A 22,242-nucleotide genomic window follows, 5' to 3' on the forward strand; every position below is an offset into this window, starting at 1 on the left:
GCATTCATGGTTTTGTCGGTAGCCTTCTTCGACACCTGAGAAATTGATTTCCAATCATGCTTCTTGACAGTGAGGATGAAATCATTACGAGGAGATTAAGGCCCTGTGACATAAAAAGGCCTATTCGATCACAACTTTACAATAATAGTATAAACTTACTATAGTAATTAATGTTACATATATTTGTATATACAATGCGTGTTAAGACTGAATAAGATTGCAGCAAGAACATATTTTTATGACTCATTAACTGTCAATATTAATGTCACAAAGGCAAACTATCATTCGATCAATATTAACTCGACCCCGGGACTCGATTAACCCACTAAGATTTCAAGGATTTCTTCAGGTCATACAGAAGAAGTGCCAATTGATTTTGTAAATAACGAGGTTATATATATCGGTTCTAATCGAGACGGGGATTGTACGATCAAGGCCCGAATCGGAAGCCGAATTAGCCAAAGACTGGCTTACAATACATAAAGTTAACAAGGACGTAGGCTATACAAGAGTCCAAGTACGCCAAGGCACATGCAGGTTAATTCTCCCCATTCAAATCATCCATGGGTTAAAGGGAACCAAAACCTTCATACTAAGTTACTTTTATTGTAAAGTTTAAGATATTTAAAAAATATCAGTGAAAATTTGAACAAAATCGGGCAAGGAATAAGGAAGTTAGAGCTTTTTGAAATGACTAGTCACTAGAGGGCGGCATTCAATTTGATGACATCATCTGTGGACAATTACTCTCCATATGCCTTTTGTACATAAAATTTCACAATTTTTTTCGTTTTCTTCGTATTTATTTGTGTTCTTGATCCGACTTCATAACATGTAAAGTAGAATATAATTTAGCATTCTATATCTTGCTTTCAGGGGAGTAGATTATCTCAATCACGAGAAGGAAGGAAAAACATGAAATTTGAATGTACAAAAGGCATGGAGAGTTGTCCACAGATGATGTCATCAAATTGAATACCGCCCTCTAGTGACTAGTCATTTTAAAAAAAGCTCTAACTTCCTTATTCCTTGCCCGATTTTGTTCAAATTTTCACTGATATTTTCAAATATCCTAAACTTTACAATAAAAGTAACTTGAAGGTTTTGGTTCCCTTTAATGATTTCAGCAATAATTATGTTTATTACATTTACGTTTTGCTGATGACACTGTAGGCCTACTTTGCGCAGAGAATGAATCAAATTTACAACATGTATTGGATATTGTAAAATGATGAGTTTGGTCTAAGCATGAATGTCAAGAAAATTAAGTCACTGATTTTGAGTAGAAGAAAGAATAAGCCTAGAATATGTTTGAAACTCGATGGACATTATCATTGAGCAAGTCAGTAATTACATCTTCTTAGGACAAAATATCACAGAAGATGCCAGATGCGAAGCAGAAATAAAAAGAAGAATAGGAATTGCTCGGAATACATTTCTGGCAATGAAAGGATTATTCACAAATAGAAAGGTGAAATTTGCGCTTAGGTTGAGACTATTTGTGTATGGTCTGTCCTATTACAAAAACATGGACAATAAACGAGGCCATGGAAAATAGAATAACATCTTTTGAAATGTGGATCTACATATAAGAATGATGAAAATTTCCTGGAAACGAATGAAAACAAACAAAGAGATATTGCACATGGCAGGGCCTAAACAAATTGCACTAGTAGAATTAGTTAAGGAGAGAAAAATCAAATACTTTGGTCATGTTATAAGGCACCAGGATGCATTCGAGTCCCGCCGCGGCACTAATGTCCTTTGGCAAGACATTGATCTATACTTGCCACTCTCCACCCAGGTGTTAAATGGGTACCGGTGGGAAGGAATTCCTTAAAATGCTGTGAGCGTCGAAATCGGCAGCCTAGCATAGCCGGGTAATTTTGGAGCGCCTTGAGGACCTTGCAGGGTCGATACGTGCGCTATATAAGAATCCAATATTATTATTATTATTATTGGACCAGGGTATTGGAAGGAAGAGAATGTCAAGAACTGGAGTGGACTAAAATTGCAAGAGTGCACCAGAATGGCAGAAGATAGAGTGAAATGAAGAGATATTGCAATCAACCTCCAAACCGGAAGAAGATACTTAGATAAATAGATATATATAAACAAAAAAAATATCATAATATCAACGCCCCCCCCCCCCCCCCCCCCCACTTAGCGTTATTTACTGGTACGCGTATGCAGCATGTTCCCTCCCTTTGAAAGCATCCCCCTATCTCAGGCATGTTCCCTCCCTTTGAAAGCATCCCCCTATCTCAGGTGTGCAAAGTCAATACGGGCCTGATTTTGTTGTATTATACGGGCTAGCCTTTAATGGAGATTTTGGGAACACGAATGCGGTTCCTCCGACCCCGGAGTGTGTGTGGGGGGAGGGGGGGGGGGGGGGAGGCTACCCTTATATAGAACCAAGCCCGATTAACCTAGAGGTCTATAGATCTAGAAGTGTTTAATATTGTGTGGAAAGGGTCACGCCGACTCCCCCCCCCCCCCGCCCCCTCTTTTTACCTCCCAACCCAAATTTCTAACTTTGCTGCTATGACATTCAAGACTTTTGAAAATAAAATTGGAGGAATTTATGTAGCAGCTTTGTAAATGTCCTAATTTATTATGATGCTGCCCTCTTGTGTCGTTTTTCAAATATCGAAAATTAGCGGAAGATTTTCAATGAAAGAAGTGGATGCACAGTCATATTATCTCACAAGTTGTACTTGTAGCACAATTTCTGCAATCAATTCTGGCACGAAAAGAGGCATCTGATCTAGGACTCCAGAGGACACCCACTTTTTCTACAGTCTCTTTATACTTGGTAAGCTGCTTTTATTTATGTATTTTCCTCACACTCGGCTCGATCTACCATTTGTGAATCCATCGGTGCCAGCCGCTCCAGCCGCTCCGGCCGGCGGCGCACCGACCGGTCCTCTTATTTCGGTAGGGTCGGCTCCTCTCTTTAGTCTAGAGACAAAAGCGGGCCATACGATCTGCTGTGTAAAGTTAACTGGCACGATTGTGCCAGTAAATTTTAATTTCATTTTAGCGGATGCATATCCCAGGGCTTAAATTAATCCAAGGCCACCAAGGCCATGGCCTTGGATGCCCCTTTGATTGGCCTCAAAAGGCTCAATGCCCCTCTCATTGGCCTTGGAGATTTTTTGTGCCCTTTCCAATTCTTCCTATTTGTGCTGTAATATAGGAATGTGCCCTACAGAAAAGTGGCCTTGCCCTAAAAATATCGAAATTTAAGGCCTGATATCCGATGCATTTAATTTATACTCTAAAATTTATAGGCTAAAATACATTGGTTTCACTTACCAGCTTGACAGTATAATGCGTTTAATTAAGTTTTTTTTTCAGGATTTTCTGGTCAAAATATAACTCTGTGTTAAAAATCTTGCAGCCGTAATGTGATTATGAAAGAAAACTGTGATAAAATCATTACGAACCTGTAGCTTGTGCACATTGATTTCCATGCATTTCCTTTTCAATACATTGAATATTTTTATTTGAGTGCTAAAAAATCAATTCTGAATCTATCGTTTTAATGCCTTGTTTTTTTAAATGTTTTTCTTTTTGTTGTTCTGTGAGGTTATTACAGAGGTTCTCCTACATGTATTTAGGAGGGCGGCATTATGTTATGTCATTTATTGTAAATGCTTTTTTGTGTTGTGAGGTTGTAAGGGGTAATAACAAAAATGTTGTACAAATATACATGTATATAAGAGAGTACATTTGTAGTACAATTCACCTTCAATTTTTTGTAACCACAAACTTGAACTTAATCTCAATCTACATGTACCTCTTCCCGAGATATCACACGACAACATTGTATATGACATTGAGATTTCCCCTTCCAGAGTTAGAGAAAAGCTTTCCAAGCTTCACATCAACAAGGCCTGTGGTGGGATACATGTAAATGTGTTAACCCGTTCAACTCGGGAACCGAGATTTCTCGGGTCCCGAGGTACGTACTCACAAACGGGAACCGAGATTTCTCGGGTCCGAGCAAGGACTTCTTTTATTGCAGAAAAGTACATCTATTCACATTCTAAATACAATATAAACTACCTGTATACAAACCTTGAACCTTTGGCTACATGCATCTCATTTTTTACCGACTGTAGATGCGTAATTTTTGTTTTATTACAAGTTTAGCATGAGAATGCACGAGTCCTCTTTCAGGATATTCGTATGCCCATGCAAGTCAGTTTACGTTATTTTCATAGATTTTCGGATTCGCTGCTGCTAGCTAGCTGGGTCTACTATGCCTAGGACTGTGTAAGCCGGACATAATGATTTTACAAGCAGCGAATTCCACACTCGCTCTGGATACCTTTGTACTCGGCACGCGCGGAAACACCGTTCAATGCATGAGCCTTGGCCTTATATGGTCATGACGCCTATTCATGGTAACGGGCTGATTATTGAAAAGCTTATAGTATATTACAGTCTCGTTCGACCTAGCGCTCTCAGTTCAGTTTACTCATGCGTACGTATACAGGGTACCGGGCCGACCTATTATTGGGGAGATTAGCTAGTCTCGATATAGTCCATCCCATTGTTTCGTTTCAAGGTTGTCGGCTATTATTTACTTATCGTGCTATAAAGTGTCGGAGTTTCACTATTTAGTTCAGCTTTTTGATTTTCATGATAGTTGGTTGCACAAATTAGTTCTCAATTCTTTGCTTATAACTGCTCTTTATCTATGTAAGATAGTTTCTCAAAATGTCTCGTCATCGGAGAAAGCCTATTTTTAGCGTTGAAGATGCTCGAGAAGCGATCCTTGACTCGGACTCAGAAAATGCTAAAATGGACTTATCAAGCGAAGAAGAGTATTCGTCGGACGTAGAAAATGAAGAATATGAAACAACGACATTCGATGATATTTCCATAAGTTATCTATAAAGCCTGTTGTCTCAAAAGTTTTGACTCCACAGCTATCTTTTACGTCATTGTATTTACATGACAATACGCTTTTCATTTTATCAACTTGACCAATTTAGCGAATCATTCATGTATGGACCTCCTCTTTTATGAAAGGCTTATCCAGGCTCCCTCAGCTGCCCCACGCTAAGGGGGAACAAAAGAATGTAAAGAAGTAACTACTCTGGAAGATTGCCGTTTTGAAAGAAGAGGATGTAGGCGTAAATAGGTCAATTTACATTACAATACAAACAACCACTCTAACTTATACACCTTTACGAGGGCATGTAACAATTTTAGAGCAGGTTGAAGTAAAATATCTTGATCAACCTAAAGCCGGTCTTGGCTTGAGCGGGCATATGAAATGTTCAAATGTTATGTTCTCAGTGAAAAACGACCCCTTGCTCTTCCTCTCTCTCCCCACGGAATATTACTCTTGTCTTGAGCAACTCCGGCGGTAAAGCCACGAATATGAGACTTTTCCCGGGCAAAGATGCTACCATTGTTGAAAAAAAATGCAAGGCAACATAAAACCAGTTTTCTGGCAATGAAGAAAAGCGAGTGCAAGATGAAGAAAATAATTGTTATTATTATTATTACTATTTTATTACAATATTGTAAGCATCATCATCATCATCATCATCATCATCATTATCATGTATGCATGTACATGCCATCTCAGTACAGAACTGATCATGAAACGAGGATTATCTATTATTGACACGATAGGTTGAACAAGGACACAGATGGAGACGAAGACAAATAAAGTGAATTATCACGTTGTTTGCACTTCTTTCTTTATTGTTCCGTAATATAATGAATTACTATATTTTCAATATCATTTATTTTCGAATAAATAAAAGACTACCAATACTACGGCGATTAACTCCTTATTAGCCGCACCCTTTCAAAAAACAAAAAACAAACACAACAACGCGATACGGAAATAAAATACACTGAAGCACAATTCCAATTTCACGAAATTCCTGACGTATTCAGAGAGGGAAGGGGGAGGATAGAGACAGACAGACAGAGACAGACAGAGAAAGATAGATAAATAGATAGAAAGAGAGAGAGAGAGAGATGATTGTGATGAATTATGATTTTGTTCTAATCTCTGTCATTCATTTAGCTCTTTCCATTACATACAAAACAAATAAAATATGCGTACAATGATATTTAATGATATTTGTCTCTCCGGTCACCCCCCCCCCCCAACTCTAATTTTTTTTCTTCTTTATTTTGTCTCCTTTTTGTTTGATTATATCTTTTTGCTAAAGTATAATGTCCGACGTATAACATCAAGGATATGTTATAATAATTAATCTCAAGGAAGGGATGATGTCGGCATACATGCAAATGGCGGAATAGACAACATTATGAAGATGAAGATGGAAAACGACATAGACAGAGAGACAGACGGACAGGGAGAGAGAGAGAGAGGGGGGGGGGGGGGGGGGCGAGGGGAGATAGAAAGTTGGACGTAGTCTGTACTGTATTTATTACTATGATATTTTTCTCACCGACTCCCCCCCCCCCCCCCCCCCCTCAAGCTCACATTTTTTCTTTCCATTTTTTTGTTTTGTTTTATTTATATCTTTGGGCTAAAGTATAATATCTGACGTATAATAGTACCGTCAATATAGCATAATAAACAATTTTTGTGTCAATCAGTTTGATGCAACAGGGATTTACAATCAAAAGTTTTACTTGGTATAATTGTTGTTCAGTAATGTTTTTCTCATTTCGACATTATCAGCCGCTCGTTCTCTATTTCGTTTCCTATAATAAATATAAGATATAATAAGTACATCATCAGGGATAATTACGTTATAATAATTAATCTCAAGGAAGAGATGCTGCCGGCGTACAAGCAAATGGAGGAATAGAAAACATTATAAAAAAAGATGAAGATGGAAAACGACATTGCCAGATAGACAGAAAGACAGAGAGAGAGAGAGAGAGAGAGAGAGAGAGGGGAGAGGGAAGGGGGCGAGAGAGATAGAAAGTTGGATGTAGTCCGTACTGTATTTATTTATATGATATTTGTCTCTCCGATCATCCTCCCCCCCCCACCCCAGCTCCGATTTTTGTCGCCTTTAGTCTGTCCTTTTTGTTATCATATAGATATCTTTTCGCTGAAGTATAATGTCCGACGTATAATAGTATTGTCAATATAGCATAATAAACAGTGTTTATATCAATTTGTTGCAACAGAGATTTTCATTCAAAAGTTTTACTTTGGAAATATAATTATTGTACAGTAATATTCTTCGCATTTAGACATTATCAGCCGCTCGTTTTTCACTTCACTCCCTATAATAAATATAAGGTATAATAAAGTGTGTACATCATCATTATTTTATAATAATTTATCTCAAAAAAGGAATGGTGCCGGCATACAAGCAAACGGTGGAACAAAATTGGCAGATAGACAGACAAAGCGACCGGGTGAGAGATAGAGGGAGAGAGAGAGACACATAAGCAGAGAGAAAAAGAGAGAGAAACAATCATTTCTATAATTATCTATTTGTCTGTGACATCTTTATCACATATTCTTGTCCATTCCTTTATCGTGCATGATTGTTGTCTTTGAATGAGTGTTTCAGATAGGTAAAGTCTGGCTTTACGTTATATGATTTTTATTTATGAGAATGTCGGAACGTGATCCCATTTAAAAATTAAAAAAACAGCAACGACAACTGCAATAACAACAAGACCCTTCCCTCCCCAAAAACAACATAAACCAGGGTTATACATGAATACAAAGTCAGTTCATTGTTGTTGTTGTTGTTGTTGTTTGGTATTATCGGCGTTTCATTCTTTTTTTAGAATATTTACGCCTTTCACTTTATTTATTTTTTTCTTCTATTTTTTGGTACTATTTGTAAATTTCATATTCTTCTCTTTTTTTTTGGATAATATAATCTCAGATCTGTCATCCAATTATTGAATTATACCCTTACCTTACTTCCGCTCTTTAGAGTTTATAGCCATGACAACGACCCGTACCTTCAGCAACGTTCATTGTTCCTCTTACGTAACTCAGCTGTGGGAACATGCATGGGCCAAAGACAAAGACAAAGCTCTTTTCGCACATTCTATATAGGTCCCAAATACTTGCAGACATTTCTGTGTCGATTTTATTTGTATGTTCCTTGTCAATACATATACTTACAAACTACAATTGTCAAAATTTGGCAATATATTCATACATATTGATATTTATATGGCATAAACATGTTCAAAGCGCTTTACATTAGTAAATAAAACAAACTAATTATTTTGCTCTCCAAATGGCACATTGGTATAGTCTGTACTGTATTTATTTATTATTATTCTATTTTGTCTCTCCTTTCACCCAACCCTCCCCCATTCTGGATTCTTCTTTAGTTTCATTTTATAATGTCTATATCTTTTCGCTATAGTATAATGTCCGACCAAATAATATTATAACCGTCAATTTAGGCTGGTAAATTATTTCATATGAATATGATGCAACAGAGATTTACATTCAAATCTTTAATTTCTTATGAATTGTGTATTTTTCTCATAAAATTGAGTATCTAAATAAAAAGAGAAAGAAGAAGAACAAAATAAGAATGAGGCGAAGAAGAAGAAGAAAAGATAACGAAGAAGAAAACCCTACGAAAGAGCTGAAAGAACTGAGAGGCTTGGAGCACAGCAGAGAACAGCCGTGCAACGTGTTCTCGACATGACAAAGCCAGATTGGCAAATGATCTGCGCATGCGCTAGGTTCCCGTTAGTCGAAGCCTATGGCCGCTTGAACGCACACGCATTGTGGCGCGCGCTGAGCGGTCTCACGGTACGGCGTGTTCCATTTTTAATCTCGTTTGTGAGGTGGCTATCAGGCTGAATAATGCCGAGCTGAACGGGTTAAGGAATGTTCCTGATTTGGATGTACCTCTTTGTATTTTATTTGATCAATCTGTCCAAACCGGACAGATACCCCAAGAATGGAAGGACGCAAATATCACTCCACTCTTCAAGAAGGGATCCAGGTTGTCTCCAAACAACTATAGACCAGTCTCCCTTACCAGTCAAGTGGTAAAGCTTCTTGAGATAATTATCTATGACAAACTGATGGAACATGCAGTGGACAATGATATGATTTCATGTCACCAACACGGCTTCCAGAAGAAGTGTTCATGTGTGACACAACTCTTAGAATGTCTTTATGACTGGACGAAAGCATACAGTGAAGCGAAAGGAATGGATGTCATATACCTCGATTTTCGAAAGGCATTCGATACCGTCCCCCATCGTCGACTGTTATACAAGCTCAAGCACAATGGTATCCGTGGACACATTCTCAATTGGATTGAGGGGTTCCTAACTGGACGCAGACAAAGAGTAGTGCTAAGGAACGGCACCTGCAGATGGAGGTCGGTGACAAGCGGCGTGCCGCAAGGGTCTATTCTCGGACCGCTCCTCTTTCTAATCCTCGTAAATGACATTCCCGATATGGTTCTCACTACTGCTAAGATGTTTGCTGATACCAAGGTATAATAATAATAATAATAATAATCCGGTTTTTTATATAGCGCTCAATACACCGATCCAACGATGTACCTAAGCGCTTTACAGATATATTATTACCCTGGTCATCGGATTCAGGCTTACCCGCACACAATGTGTGCACATTTTCCACTCCCTGGGGAGCATTCCAGCCAGTCGCCATTTTACAGGCGCACACTTGCTCGTTCAACCACATGAACGTTCGCATCCTACCGGGTACCCATTTAACACCTGGGTGGAGAGTAGCAAGTGCAGGTAAATATCTTGCCAAAGGATATTAGTGCCGTGTCGGGATTCGAACCCTCGACCTTCGCATCTACAGTCAAGCGCCTTAAACCACTCGACCACGACACTCCCGCGGTATACCGCCAAATAACATTGAAAGATGATTGTGACATACTACAGAGAGACTTAAATGCACTCGCTGCATGGTCTAAACTATGGCTACTTGAATTCAATGCTGAAAAATGTGTTGTCCTGCGCATCCGAGCAGCTATTAACTACAATTATTCTATCAATGGTGTTCATCTGCAGGAAGTGACAAACCAAAAGGACTTGGGAGTTATAATTAGCAATACCCTCACCCCTAACGAACATGTTGATGAACTAGTTAAAAAGGCTCGCTGTAAGATTGCAATGTTCCGACGCTGTTTCACTGCACTGGATGAAAGGAAAATCACCATTTTGTATCAATCCATAATTAGTCCAGCGCTGGAATATGCATCATCTGCTTGGAGCCCACTTACAAAGAAGAATATTGAGAAGTTAGAGAAGGTTCAGACCAAATGCCTACGTCTTGGTAACAAGGAAATTCCTATTGAGACATTGAAGGAGAGAAGAGCAAGAACAGACCTTATCAATTTGTACAAATACCTTAATGGCTATTACACAACGCATTCTAGAAAAGTGTTCCAAAGACGTTCCAGAACTCAACTGGCTGGCCACTTTTATACTAACAGAGTGGTCCAACCTTGGAACAACCTACCAGAAAAAGTAGTGTCTGTACCTACAGTGGCGACTTTTAAGAGTCAATTGAGAGCCCTTTCCTTAGGAAAAGAGGGCTAATCTACCAAGTATACCAAGTAAGTAAGTAAGTGAAAGGTATGTTAACTCTGTTTTTACCTTTGTTTTTTTTTCTCTAAGCCTACAGTTTGTAATAATTTGAATTTGACATACAAAATACATGAACGTCTCTGATTATGTAGTTTGAGATGTATTTTGTGTAACTGTTTTGGTTCCATACTTCTGCCTAAATACATGTATCTAAAGAATTGAACTTTTTCTAAAATTATATAGATGGGTCTAGTCTATATCTTTTTTTTGGATAGACTCTCGATGAAATTATTATTTAATTAAACAAACAAAAAAAGAATCCTGAAAAAACATACAAGAGCACAAAGCAGATGGATATATTGTTAGACACTCTACATGTAGGCCTATTCAGTATCAGGGAGTTTGTCTAAAATGAATATTCATTTCAATGGAAAGATATCTCCCTCTTTAGTAATGCCATAATAATTATGAATACATACAGGTTGTATATTGCATTCTTATAAAAAAAATCAAAATTTATTTCCTTTTTTTTAAAATTCTAAATGTTTTGATTTTTTTCACCCTAAAACTTTCACTTATGTTATTCCCCCATTCTAAGACATGCTGCCAAATGTTTAATGTACTCTTATAACCATGTCAAAATGTCAAATTTTAATTATAACTGAGAAGTGAGAACCATGAATATTGAGTATATTATGATCTTACTACAGGTGTATGTGGACACAACTTTTAATAGAGAGGCTCATGAACATTAACTATCTAGAATTAATTCTCCTTCCAATCAATTAGGTAGGTGCTGAAAAAGTCTCTTCATTCATATTATACTCTTGGGTCCTTGCTTTTGACAACTCGATATGTTGATATTGGCAAGCAACCATGGTTTCCAGTTGATGCGACAATGACCAGGAAATCCACATTTCTACAAAACAGCTGCTCAGCTGAAATTGTATTCATATACATGTAGTCCAGTTAATTTCTGTTGAACTGTGGATCTATATACTTTAGCTCCATGATCAAAATTTACTGAAGACTTGGATTTTTAATGGTCTTTATCCTATTCTCCATATGTAATTTGTTGTTGTTGAGAACCAGTAAAAAAAAAAATCATTCATTCACAAAACAATGGCTTCGTCACTCACCTTAATTCTAAATTTAGGCTTCCTTCATGTCCTATGAAAATTTTTAACCTAAGGAGCATTTACACTGCAATAATTTTGTAATTTTTAAATCATCATATTTTTTTTTCTCATTATTCAGAGTTTTGTCAGAAGTTGGAAGGAAACTACCCAATTAACATAAAAAGCCAGAAATTAAAAATCCACCTCTGGAGTGTCTTTTTATATTTTTACGCCGGCAGAAAATCCAACGTTTTTTGTGGTGTAAATGCTCTAAAAATACCAGTGAATTATTCCAGTTTTTGGTCATGGGACTCTTATCTCCTTGTTTCTATGTTAACACAAACAGATGAGCGAAAAGTAGTGCATGCACACTACTCACAAAAATAAAAAACCCCACAGAATTATCAAACATCGACATTTTTAAAATCGTAGTTTAAAAAAAAAAAAAAAAATTGAATTGTTTTTTTTTTGCAATGTAAATAGTTCTTCCGGGTGGATAACTGTCTATTCCACAGACCATGGCTTTTACTAGCTTGTACTAGCTTGTAAAGTCTATTCATGCTGTCAATGGAAGTTCCTAATGCCACTATGCCAGTGACATCAATGGACAGAAAGAAAGTGTTTTGATCAGCTTAGAAGGACTTTGTTAAGCCAAGCTTTATGGAGACAATCAGGATTTAACTTATGTGCTATCACAAGAGACATTATGGTTTGAGTGGAAAGATAATGGGTGATTTAATGAGTGTGTTGCTAACTTTTGACATTTTTGTTCACAGTAGTGGTAATTATGTACAGACAGTCATTAAAATGTATTCAAATCTGGAATACATATAACATTCTTCCTTTTTTTCAGTTTATGTCAGTCACACAAGTTTTAAGCACTGCATAAGGAATAATCCTTAGATATATATATCTAAATTGAGGGACTGATATTATTATTTAACTACCAACCTCACACACAAAAATTGTCTCGTATGCACTAGTGCCATGTCGCGATACAATATTCAAAATATGAACCTCAAATACTAGTACTTCTGTAGAGAGATTTTACAAATTTGAATAGACTCTAAATAAAAGCGAATTGAGAGTAGACCACTCAATTCATCCATATGCACTTGCATCATAAAGCCTGCATCGAACTCAAGTTTAGGATGTGAGTTGGTCTAGCAGTAATGTCCATGGTCAGCTCTCTGTCTTCATCTACAAACTGATTTTGATCAGACCTGTAATCGAAAATGATTTAAGGTCGGTCATATCTGATTGATACACTGTATAAATCCATTCACACAAATGATACACTGCTTACTTTTCTTTGTACATGATGTAGTATACTCTATCATGAAAGCTAGAGGAACAAGCAACCTTGTGATCACTATTTGATAACAAGATCTCAAATCACGTTTCTCTTTTTCTTTCTTCTTCTTCTTCATTCTTCTTGTAATACAACTTTTTAAATTATATTTATGTTCCTACATATAATATTGTTTGAACAGATATCAAATATGTTGTCAAATTGAATGGAAGAAAATAAACGTTCATTTGAATTGAATTTGAATGAATTTGTAGCAACTATGAAACCCTTTCGTCTAATTGCATTACTATTTAAAAAATGCTGTATACAATATTTTGACAAAAATTTGTCTTTTAAAGTTTGTTTGTGTTTACATGCGATCGAAGGGAAACTATAATTTTAAAACAGAAATGAAAAGACAACATGCAGTCAATCCCTGAGATTTTTCTAACCAGTGTCATTTTAAGTCAATAACAGGTATTGAAGAAGATATTTCCTCTTTCCCTTAAAATCTTCCCAGATTAGATTTGAGCATAATCACACAAGTCCTTAAGATGTGAATGGATGACTACCCAAGCCCGACTAGGAGGTGAAGAAAAAAAAGCATTGTTAACTTGCAAGTGGATGAGGGTTATTGCAAGGCTACTGGTGGATGTCATCGACTCGCTATAGAATGAGCGACTATCTTATTGGTGTAAGCTTCATCATAACCACTTGTTGATGCCTCTCAGGTAGATATTGATTTTATTTGCATTCACTGTCTGCCAGTACTGAAACTACATGTAGTTAATAATTCATGTATGTGTTATGTTCTTTTACTGTACCTGTTTGGAGTAGATAGAATATAAAAAGCAAGAGAAAATACAAAATGAAAATAGAATAATTCATTTTAAATCAGTGTGATTTTAGGAGAAAACATATCACTGTTTTTGACAGTGTTTATAATATAAGCGGGTAAGATAAATTATGAGAAGCACGTATTAAGTATTAATCAATATATTTTATGGGTGGTGGGTAATGCTGATTAAAATTTGATGAGTGCATTGGAATTCATAGAGATTTAAACATTATTATAAGGAATCCTCTTTTACTCCATCTGAAGAAAAAAATCAATGAAAATCCTGTATTTTCTCAAACTACCTTTCTGTTTCACTAAAAATGTATAGATCTGGAAATGTTGTAACAATGCATTCATTTTTGAAGGGCAATGCACTCAATGGAAATTCATTTCATAGAAGTCTTTGATTAGTCAGATCAGAAACACAAGTGGAAGTGGTTGTAAAGGAAGCATTGAAATGGCAGCTGCATATACATGTAGTTGTCAAACTTGTCATTGTGTAAAGTTTCTACTCTCCTTTGTATTTTTCTGCTTCCACACAAATCCATTTCCTTCCTTTCCTCTTAGAAAAATAGAGACTGGTCTTTGAATCAATTCAGACCTTTTTTTTTCTTACTATAATTCCTTCCCTAGAACAGAGGGTTCTGTAATTACAAACATGCATTCAATATCATGTAATTCCAGTGAGAATGAAAAAAATGATATTTAGATGATGTACTTGTAGCACCAACCCTACATGTGACCTGTTACAACAAACTTAGACAGAAGTCGCTGGGCTAGAACTTAAGAAAATTGGGGAAAACATGAAAAATGTCATATTAAAAAATGTTGTTGTTGTTTGTTGATGTTCAATGTTGCATGAAAGTTCTGTAGAAGAAAAAAAATTGTTGAAAAAATAAGTCTGTGATTTGAAAGGATAGATAACAAATGTCAATAATTGCTAGGTTTTAATTTTTTTTTTTTTTGATGAACAGGAGACATTCTTTGCGAGAGTGCAAAAATTGACTTGCGCCAAAGTGATGCCTACAGCATGTATTATGTTGGGATTAGCGGAGTGAGAGAATGAGTTGAATGTATCAAACGAAATGCATTGCATATGGTTTTTGCAGAAGCAAAGTCACACACACACACACACACACACACATGCACAAATGTTCTTTGATATTTGATATTTGTTATGTGGCATGATTTATTTTGTTAGGGATGTTATTTGGATAAAGATCTGCAAAAACTGAATTAATACTCAAATTTTATTCAAACATCACATAAGCAACTTTGGCGCAAATTGATTTTTGCACTTTCGCAAAGAATGCCTCCTGTTCATCCAAGCGTGAACACATACCACACAAAAATGGTACCAAATGATTTGGGATAAAACACTCTTTCATAAGATGTATAATAATTTACTATCCATAGATGATTTTTATAATAATTAGCAATTTTCTAAGTGTAAACTTGTTTTTACCTCACACTGTATGTACCATATATATCCTCTTTGTTTGCCCATGCCTCTGTAGATATACATGAATGTACTGCATGTTGTGGCATGACTGTGACTGACTTGGATCTGTAGCCCTGCGGCCATGGCTAGTGGGGGATCTTTGTTTGAGATGTGCCTCAAGGAGGCTCAGTTGGACCACTATTCTTCATCTTTCCAGGGTGGGGGCATTGGTGATCTTGAGACGTTAGCAACCCTGTCCATGCAGGAGTACAACAGCTATGGTGTGACGTCATCCCAGGACAAGAAACAGCTATTTAGGTCTGCACAGTTCATTTGTAATTGACATAAATGACATTGTAACCTATTGTTGAGTATAATAGTACATCATAGTATAAAAACAGAAGAAAAACATTTGCAGCTTTAGTGTTAGACAAACTCTTATTACTATCCATTTAGATATTTGGATCTTTGCATGCCTTTTTAATTATTTTTATAAACAAATTCTGTGTTTTTTGAAATTTTAAAATTATCAAATTCTAAGCCTGCAATATGATCCCAAGTATCTTGATTGTTTTCTTGATACTTTATTTTATTACTTTGTTATAAAAGTACTCGTAATACTGTTTTAATTTTCTCAGACCCGTATTGTTAAGTGGTCAAATGTCTTTCAATACAGAGGCATCGACTACATGTACAGTGTATATGTACATGTAGTGATTTCAAAAGTGCAGCGAGATCATCATGTTTTCTTTATTTCTAACTATCATAATCCTGACCAGTAAAAAATTAAGAAAGAAAAAAAAACCTTCATATCAAATGTACTTAGTACATGATTAATAGTAATTACTTGAACTTCAAGACTCAAGAGTATACTTTACTGATTAATTTAGTATCACACATGTAGTTTAGTCTTTTCTTGATTTATTTTGATTACAGGTTAATCCACACACTGCGTAACCTAGACCTCAACAAGGTGTCTGATCTGAATGGACCGGACCAACAGGTTACATCCATTGAAAGCAGCACACCCTACACCATGTCTCACAAAGAGAAATCAAGTCACCATGGAAATAAAAAGGCTGTTAAGAATCACCATAACAACATGGCTTCACTGTCTGGTAGGAATGCTGAAATGGTACAATCCGGCGAGAAGCTGAATAATATTCATAACGATCATCACATAACAAAACTAGGTGATATGCCAAGAAATAGTGTGCTAAATAGAACTTTTGATAAAGATGATGAATCAGATAGAGACATCAATGATCGTTCTGTTACCATGGAAACCATTTACAATGAACCTGAGAAAAACCTTAATAATGGTGTTAATGATAGCCAAGTCCTGGTGTTGGAGCACAGCAATTCTGGGTATAATTATGGGGTACCTTCAGCCTCACCTACCACCCAATACAAACTGAAATCAGGAATGAAGTCGGCGACTGTTTCTACACCCCACTCAAGGAATGGTGTTACTGCGGATGAGAAGATCAAAGTTTGTGTGCGGAAGAGACCAATGAACCAGAAGGAATGGAGGGCTGGAGAAGGAGACGCTGTGTCAATAGAGGGTAGCAACACAGCGCTGGTAAAGGAGAGGAAACTCACTGTGGATCTTACAAAGATTGTCCAAGTGGTAATGACTTTTTTTCCCTCTTTCATGCATGATAATACTATAATCAATGTTTGTATTGTGAAGAAAGCCTTTGTAAATTATCTTATACATGTACATGTGGCCTTATAGCCTTTTGAGTTCCCGCCTTGATTAAATCACACTTAGCCACTGGGTTGACTTTTACAGTCTGTAACTTCACGGAGCTTGTCATACATGTATTTGTTGTTATCATTTGTATCCTGTTGTAATTAAGCTTGAGGCTTTCTTCTTTTCATGTATTATCCATTAAACAAAAACAGAACACACAAAAAAACACACACAAAAATCTTCCCATGGTAAGTTCAGAATCATAATTGAACCAACTGGACAAACCGACTTTAGACCGACTCCAAACCAACCAATTCTTGGCCATAGATATAAATTATTGTTTTCATTTGATCTGTTGTTGGTCGGTCTGATGTTGTTATTGTTGGTGTGACTAAGGTATAATGATACACTGTAAACCACTTCAATCATTTACTTATAACTGGACTGGTGCTATGTGAACAACAATTTATATGTACATGTATGTCTTATTCAGCACAGATAATAAAATTCACAATCGATATTTGATCAAGGAAAATGTGGGTTTTCAATTCCGTAATGTCAAGAATCGTAAATCGTAATCGAATGGATTAATGAGCTGACTTTTTTTCTATTTCCTGCCGAGCTTGACCTTGTACATCCTGTATTGAGAGATGAGGATTTGAGAGAAAGAAAGAAAGATCAACATATCTTGAATACCGTATAAAGCCCTGCCCAACACCTGACAAATGTGTAATTCATATCTTGCAATCTTTAAAAATCTTCGAAATCATAGAAGATGTATTTCTGTGATATGTGACTCTGCTTTCAAATTTTATTCAACTGTGAAATTTGACTTTGCAATTTCACATGGGCAGTTATAGAATTACTTGAGTTTTCTGCTACGTAGAGAGTAAGCTTCCAGGAGAATTATGGTATTAACATATACATGTAGGAGGTCAGTGAAATTGAATTTTTGTGTATACCATATTAAAAAGTAGTCTTGCAATTCTGGTACCGATAAGGGTGAAGAATAAATTCATGTGCAAGATATCAATGGGTGTTCAACTGTGTAGAAGAGAGTCACCACCTTTGCACGGTAAGAACCCCCTGCACTATTCTTATATGAGTTCTACCGGGGGGAGAGACCCTAGGGTTACAGTGATTCAGTTCGCTTTTTGCATCCCAGGCACAGGTGACACCAAATATTGAGTAATAATAATAATAATAATAATAATAATAATCCAAAGTGATTGTAGATATAAAATTGCCTTGAAAAAATATGTGTTTTTGCTGTTATATGTACATTTACCTGTGTATTATTCAAAACTTGATGCAATAAGTAGAATAATTTTGCCTAGACCTCAAGATAGCCTTCAATTGATAGGCTTCTTTCTTTTCATGAATGGATGGTATTGAAGCAGGAAGTTGAGCAGGTGTATTGCAAGGATTTTCATATTGATTAGCTATTCAATTTATAATTGATTCAAATGTATTTCAAAGAGGCATATTAAACATACAAGTACATTATGTTTCATATACATGTGTACATATGTAAAAGGCAAAATTTAAAGATGGATACCTGTCCAGTCTTGATAAACACAGTAATCTGACTTATATAATAGCCCTTACTAAGTTTTTTTTCTCTCCTGGCACACAGTCAGATCTATTTAAAAGAGATTTATATGTATGCAATAGAAATATATTCTTTTTTTAAAAATATGTTTGTGTAAAATTTTGTTTTAATGTTTTATTCTGTTTTTCTTCAACAGCACAAGTATCACTTTGATGAAGTTTTCCATGAAACATGCAGCAATGAAGAAGTCTATGAGAGGACAGCCAAGCCTCTTGTACAGATCATTTTCAACAGGTAAGTTCTACACTGTAAACAACAACAACAACAATTTTAGATCTGGAGTTGGAAAAGGTTAGAGTTATGCTATCATGAATTAGCTGGGGGAATGTTTATAATTTATTCCAAAAAGGTTTGATATTCAATTGATCAGTATAGATTAAAAAAATATGTACAATTCAGCCTACAGTAGGCTTTTTGCTGATGTAGGCTTGAAATGTTTGACTATTTGTCACTAGTATGCTGGCACACTTTAATAAACACAATGACATAAATTCTTATCCAGGCCTCACACTGTCAGCCTCTGGCTGTATCAGGAGCATCTATGTTACAGGGTCTATGGACTGCTGTCTCTTTGTAGTCTCCTATCTCAGTGCCTCTTTTATGCATTAGAACTGACAAGGGTTTGTGCCTGCAAACTAATGTGTCACTCTGTAGTCCCCCTCAATTAAGGGTGACTTGCTGACGAAGAGCTCTGCGCTAATTGTCAAAATATTGATCCAATCAGAAGGGCATGGGCCCTCCAGTTCCAATTCAATTATTCATTTCACTTTCAGCTGTGTTCTTCTCTACCCTTGCCTGTGTATAATGGGTATGCATACATGTACAGTATATGCACTGCAGGCTGTAGTAAAATTAAGCTCCTAATTGTTTTATTTTGTAGATTAATTATGTTTGTGTTCTAGAATGATGCTAATAAGATATGATCATCTAGGGTCGCTGTGAGATTTTATGTATGATTGATTCCTTTAGTACAATTGATTAATCATGCTAAAATATTATACTTGGACATTGAATGAAGAGTTAAATGGTTTTGACATGCTAAACAGATATTTTTACAAAAATATAGTAATTGTCTATCTTTTAGGACTTTTAATAAAGAATCATTTCCTTGGCATAATTGTATTTTTATGAAGAGGGTGACTAGACTAAAAAATATATCATATTCTGTTGATTTTGATAAATAAAAAAAAATCTCCCTCAGGCATCAATTCGGAAATTGTGTGTAAGATGTTTATGTCTCCATCCTGATATTAATCAAAATGGAGGAAAAAGCGATGATTGAAATTTGTTGTGATGATGATCATGATTCCATTATAAAAAGTATAACCTACATGTATATATTTACAATTATCTGTTTATCGTTAATTATACTTTAAATATCTCAATTCTGAGCTAGTACACTAGTAGTAACCTACCCAGATGCATTTGAACCGTGACTCAAGTGCATTTAAAATTTCATTTTATTTCACGGACACTTGTCAAATGCTGAAGTAAGCCTACCTTTAAGCACAATCTATGGTACCTACATGTACATAACATTTACATATTGTCTGAGCCTAGAGATAAAGCCATAGTGATTAATGGGACCTTTAGTCATGTCTGGCTGGTGACTCACAATTGTAGATTTGATGTCAAGTCATTAATCCTTCAATTTGTTATTTTACCTCCCAGCCCTAATTTGCAGCCAAATAGAAGTCATTCCATTTTTAAAGGAAGAGGGAAGATCCTTTGTCAGAATGGAACATCTGTTCACTTTTAGGATGTACACAAACAAGTTATATTGTTCATTTATGTTTGTGTTATACATGAGTGTTTCCTTTCACATGCTTAATGCTAATTACATAGAAGATTGAGAGAGAGAGAGAAAAAAAAGAAGAAGAGAGAAACAAGACAATCATCATGTACCTTATTCAAATTGATAGATCTCTGACCAACATAGTGATGAGCTCTTCCATACAATTTTTTTTATCAGTTGTCAAGTTAATGCCAATATTCAGTTGTTATGTTGGACTGACCTCAGACAAATGTGTTGCGTTCTTGCTTAAGTCTCAAATTTCACATTAAATTTAATATTTGAAATAGGGATGGTGCAAAAAGCATAGTATCACATGAAAAGGTACAACTACATGTGGACAAAAAGCATACATGATGAAGTGCTGCTCAGAGATCTTGACATATCAAGTTGTTTTTATGCCTCCGTTACGAAGTAGCCGGAGGCATTATGTTTTCGGGTTGTCCGTCCGTCCGTACGTACGTCCGTACGTCCTGTTCTCGTGATCGCGTTATCTGAAGAACCGATTGATGGATTCCTGCCAAACTTTGGTCATGTATGTATCTTGCAGAGCCAATGAACTGATTAGATTTTGGGGTCACGAGGTCAAAGGTCACAGGGCTCATTATGTATGCAAAAACAGCTTGTGATCGCGTTATCTGAAGAACCGATTGATGGATTCCTGCCAAACTTAGGTCATGTATGTATCTTGCAGAGACGATGAACTGATTAGATTTTGGGGTCACGAGGTCAAGGTCAAAGGTCATGCGGCTCATTATGCATGCAAAAATAGCTTGTGATCGCATTATCATTAGAACAGATTGATGGATTCCTCCCAAACTTAGATCATGACCGATCTAATTTTGACCAATTTCTCAACTTGTTTTCCTTAAAGGTATAGACCAGTTTTAGAAACGCTATATCCCCTCCCCAAAAATGAAATGGGAGCTCTTATTACCAATCATGTGAAAGAATATGTTTTGACTGCTACATGATAATAAAAATTTTGCCAGGAAACCGCCTGCTAATTGATATATTTGGTAAATTATCATATCGATCCGGCCTGGATAGATATCGAGAATACACTTCAACATTGAACATTTGGGCATACATTTCTGTTTTTTGTGAATTTAGGTTGAAGTATTGCCATCTAAACGGCTGAATGCAATATTTAAACAATATTGAATGGAAATTTTGCACCCAAAACCCTTGAACCGCAATTTTATCACTACCGGTCTATATCTTAAAGTTAATCAGATCCTTTAAGGCTCATTCCTGATGAGAATTGGTCCAATGGTCTACTAATGAGCTCATTCTGTATTCACATAATTAGATGAGATCCTTTGGGAAATGTCTTGAGATGCATTACTCACTCTCACCATAGTTAGTTAGATTATTAATTTTAGATGAAGAAACGGTTCATTGTATGGTTCAAAATATGATCAGACATGTATGTGTAAAAATATATTTGGAACAGCTGCTGCATTCAAATATTGATAACAATAGCAAGATAATATTATATTTATTTGCTTTTTGTGATATCCATGATAAGTTTAAATTTGGCAGTGTTAATATCTTCTTTTTTTTTCATTTCACATGTTCTTTCCAAAATGTGAAATTGATTTTTAAAAGGTTTTGTTTTGAATTTCTGTCTTTGAATGCCTGTCAAATAAAATTCTATATGTCTTTTGCCCGTGCTACAAAGTTGCAGGAAGTGACAGAAGCTTGTGTTGTGTGTGTCTGAAGAACATGTAGTTTTGAGAAATATTGAAAGAATTTGAAGTATACTTAAATTATGATCATATCTGACCTTGTAAATAATACAAAGCCATAGGAACTGAAGTAAAAGTAGCATTTAATCAGAATATTCAGTCAATATGCTTGTGCTGGGAGTAATTTTTTATTAGGTTAATTGACCTATCTTTGATCTGTTACTATCAGAAAGCTGTTTTGACAG

General features: G+C 36.0%; 1 protein-coding gene across 4 annotated transcripts in view; it reads left to right on the forward strand.

Moving 5' to 3' along the window:
* Window positions 1–2,642: 2,642 nt before the first annotated feature.
* Window positions 2,643–22,242, forward strand: part of LOC577877 (kinesin-like protein KIF24) — a 35,104-nt gene continuing 15,504 nt past the window's right edge. For all 4 annotated transcript variants that reach the window (XM_030976942.1, XM_030976939.1, XM_030976940.1 and 1 more), the window contains exons 1-5: window positions 2,643–2,815; window positions 13,448–13,658; window positions 15,283–15,524; window positions 16,143–16,836; window positions 18,651–18,748. In XM_030976942.1, coding sequence (XP_030832802.1) covers window positions 15,349–15,524; window positions 16,143–16,836; window positions 18,651–18,748 — 968 coding nt within the window. In that variant the 5' untranslated portion in view covers window positions 2,643–2,815; window positions 13,448–13,658; window positions 15,283–15,348. The remainder of the gene's footprint in view (window positions 2,816–13,447; window positions 13,659–15,282; window positions 15,525–16,142; window positions 16,837–18,650; window positions 18,749–22,242) is intronic.

Source organism: Strongylocentrotus purpuratus, unplaced genomic scaffold (genome assembly GCF_000002235.5).
Source record: "Strongylocentrotus purpuratus isolate Spur 01 unplaced genomic scaffold, Spur_5.0 spur5_scaffold_9, whole genome shotgun sequence".
In the NCBI taxonomy this organism is placed as follows: Eukaryota; Metazoa; Echinodermata; class Echinoidea; order Camarodonta; family Strongylocentrotidae; genus Strongylocentrotus; species Strongylocentrotus purpuratus.